Source organism: Corylus avellana, chromosome ca3, assembly GCF_901000735.1.
Source record: "Corylus avellana chromosome ca3, CavTom2PMs-1.0".
NCBI lineage: Eukaryota > Viridiplantae > Streptophyta > Magnoliopsida > Fagales > Betulaceae > Corylus > Corylus avellana.
Window position 1 is genome coordinate 9,730,217 of NC_081543.1, and position 2,535 is coordinate 9,732,751.

Genomic DNA, 2,535 nt, shown 5'->3' on the forward strand with positions numbered 1-2,535 from the left:
GACGCCCTTCTTTGGCTCTTTCTCATGCTCTTTTTCTCAACCACAAGTTATTATTTTATTATTAATCATTTATGAGAAATGTTATTCGGTGTATATCCATTTGATTTGAATCTATCTCACTCTACTTTTCTCATTATTTAATTATTATTTTTTATTATTTTATTTCGTTCCCCACATGCAGTTTTCAGAACCATCCCCCAAAGCAAATGAACAAGCAAGCTTCAAATAGAAACAAGAAGAAAGAACAGATGCTCCAATATCAGCCGTCGATGATGCTAAAATTTGACTTCAAAGTTCCAACAAAGACAATCGGAGGGTGATAATAATCATAAAACATTTGTACACGTACGCATTAGATCCACGAAAGAAAAGTTTCCTTCTAGACGATGTTTCCTGCTTGCAACGTCGAAGGTGGTGTGAAACCAAGTCTTTTCTTCTTTTTGACATTCTGAAATGAAATTCAAATTCCTCATCTCTCTCTCTATATATATATGTTTCCACTGCCTCTTCCACTCTCATCCTTTCACAAATTCAAAACCTTCTTCCTTCTCTTCTCTTGTGCTTCCGCAACATTTTCATAGCTATTCTGATTTTTGACGCTCTGTTGTTATCCATGGCGACCCCATTCGAAGGAGTTTCCTCCGCATTGGAGCTTATTAAGCTTCACTTGCTCGGTGAGGCCTCTCCAGTGGGTAGTTTTGTGTCTCAATCCCTGTCCGACTCTGTCGGTTCCCAAGCTTCGAGCTCCGGCTCTTCCATGGCAATCCCAGACCCATTCAGCTCCGACGACTTCTTCGACTTCACCTTCGACGCTGATTTCTTCCAATTCCAAGCAAACCCAGAAATAATCGACCTCACTACGCCCAAATCCCTCACCTCAACCTCGCAATCGACCGACGGGTGCTTCGAATCTGAAGCGAAATCTTCGTTGGTGGATCTCAGAGCTTCCCAAACCCAACCCAACAGCAGTTGTTCCTTCGAATTCGAGTCGGGGTCTCCAACGAATCGGAAACCGGCGCTGAAGATCTCGCTCCCGGCCAAAAGCAACACAGAGTGGATCCAATTTGGGAACCCGAATGCCCAACCCGAACCGTCGCTGCCCGTACACGAAAACCCAAGTGTTGAAGTGAAAAAGCACTACAGAGGGGTCCGACAAAGGCCGTGGGGCAAGTACGCGGCGGAGATCCGAGACCCCAACCGTCGCGGCTCGCGCGTGTGGCTGGGGACCTTCGACACGGCTATCGATGCCGCCAAGGCCTACGACAGAGCCGCGTTCAAGCTCCGCGGCTCAAAAGCCATCCTCAACTTCCCACTCGAAGCCGGGAAGTTAGAAACGAAGGCCACGTCTGGCGAGAGAAAACGGCGTCGTGAGGAGGAGGAAGCAGCGAAGGAGACGGTGGTGGTGAAGAAGGAGAGGTCGACGGCGTCCTCCCAAAACACGGCTAGTTCTAGTTGTACGAGGGATATACCGTTGACGCCGTCGAGTTGGACGTCGGTGTGGGAGTGTGATGTTAAAGGCGTTTTCAGCGTTCCTCCGTTGTCTCCGTTGTCCCCTCACCCGCCGTTAGGATTTACACAGCTTATGGTTGTATGATTGTTTTGATTTCTGGTGGATATGTTATCAAATTCCTTTATTTTTTATTTTTCACATATAATCGATTCTCTTTGTGCATTATTACATCAGAAAAGTTTCGAATGAAAAAAAAAAAAAAAAACAAAGAAGAAGTAATTACAAGCATTGAGATGTCGAAGGTGGTAACTTCGTTTGCATGGTACGTAAAGTTTCGACAAGCCATTGAACAAAGCTTACAAGTTACAAAGGTTATGGGGATTGAACTTGAAGTTGTATCAGACTTCAGACACAACCGAAGATTAAGATTCAAAGTAGAGAAAAAAACACTTAAGACTATTATTCAAGATGAGTCGTACGACATCTACGTTTTCACATAAAGGAAAAATTAAAATAAAAACAGTGAATCTTTTGCATATTAAAAGAAAGCTATATAAAAGAAGATCGTATATTTATTGGGGAAACTTCACGTAATATTTTTGAATTACCATACATTTTGAAAAGACTTCATAAATTTTAAAAATTCTCAATTTTAATCTCTAAACTTTCAATTTGATGCATTATACCCCTTCCGTCAGATTTTAAACGTTAAAAGTGATAAAAAATAACATTTATACTCTTGAGTTTTTTTTATAAAATTTCAAATTTACACTTAATTTCAAATTATTATTATTATTTTTTTTTTAAAAAAAAAAAGAAAATCGAAGGGTAAATTGATCTTTTTAGTCATTTTCATTAAGTATTAACGGCTGAATCTGACAGAGGGGGACAATTGAATCAACTTGAAAGTTCAGGGGGTTGAATTGAAAGTTTTTGAAATTTGTGGTGTCTTCTCAAAACGCATGATAATTCAAGGGTCTAAAATAAAGTTTTCTCATATTTATTTGATAATCAACTATACACAAACCAACTTTTTATTATTATTATTTAGTGGGGTTGGGTCACATGTGATTTCTTACCGGTTG

The 2,535-nt window shown here is 40.4% G+C and overlaps 1 protein-coding gene across 1 annotated transcript; it reads left to right on the top strand.

Moving 5' to 3' along the window:
• Window positions 1-237: 237 nt before the first annotated feature.
• On the top strand, window positions 238-1,675 carry LOC132175102 (ethylene-responsive transcription factor 5-like). The gene has a single exon (XM_059586927.1). The coding sequence runs from the start codon at window positions 614-616 to the stop codon at window positions 1,592-1,594; it is 981 nt and encodes a 326-aa protein (XP_059442910.1). The 5' UTR covers window positions 238-613; the 3' UTR covers window positions 1,595-1,675.
• Window positions 1,676-2,535: the final 860 nt, after the last annotated feature.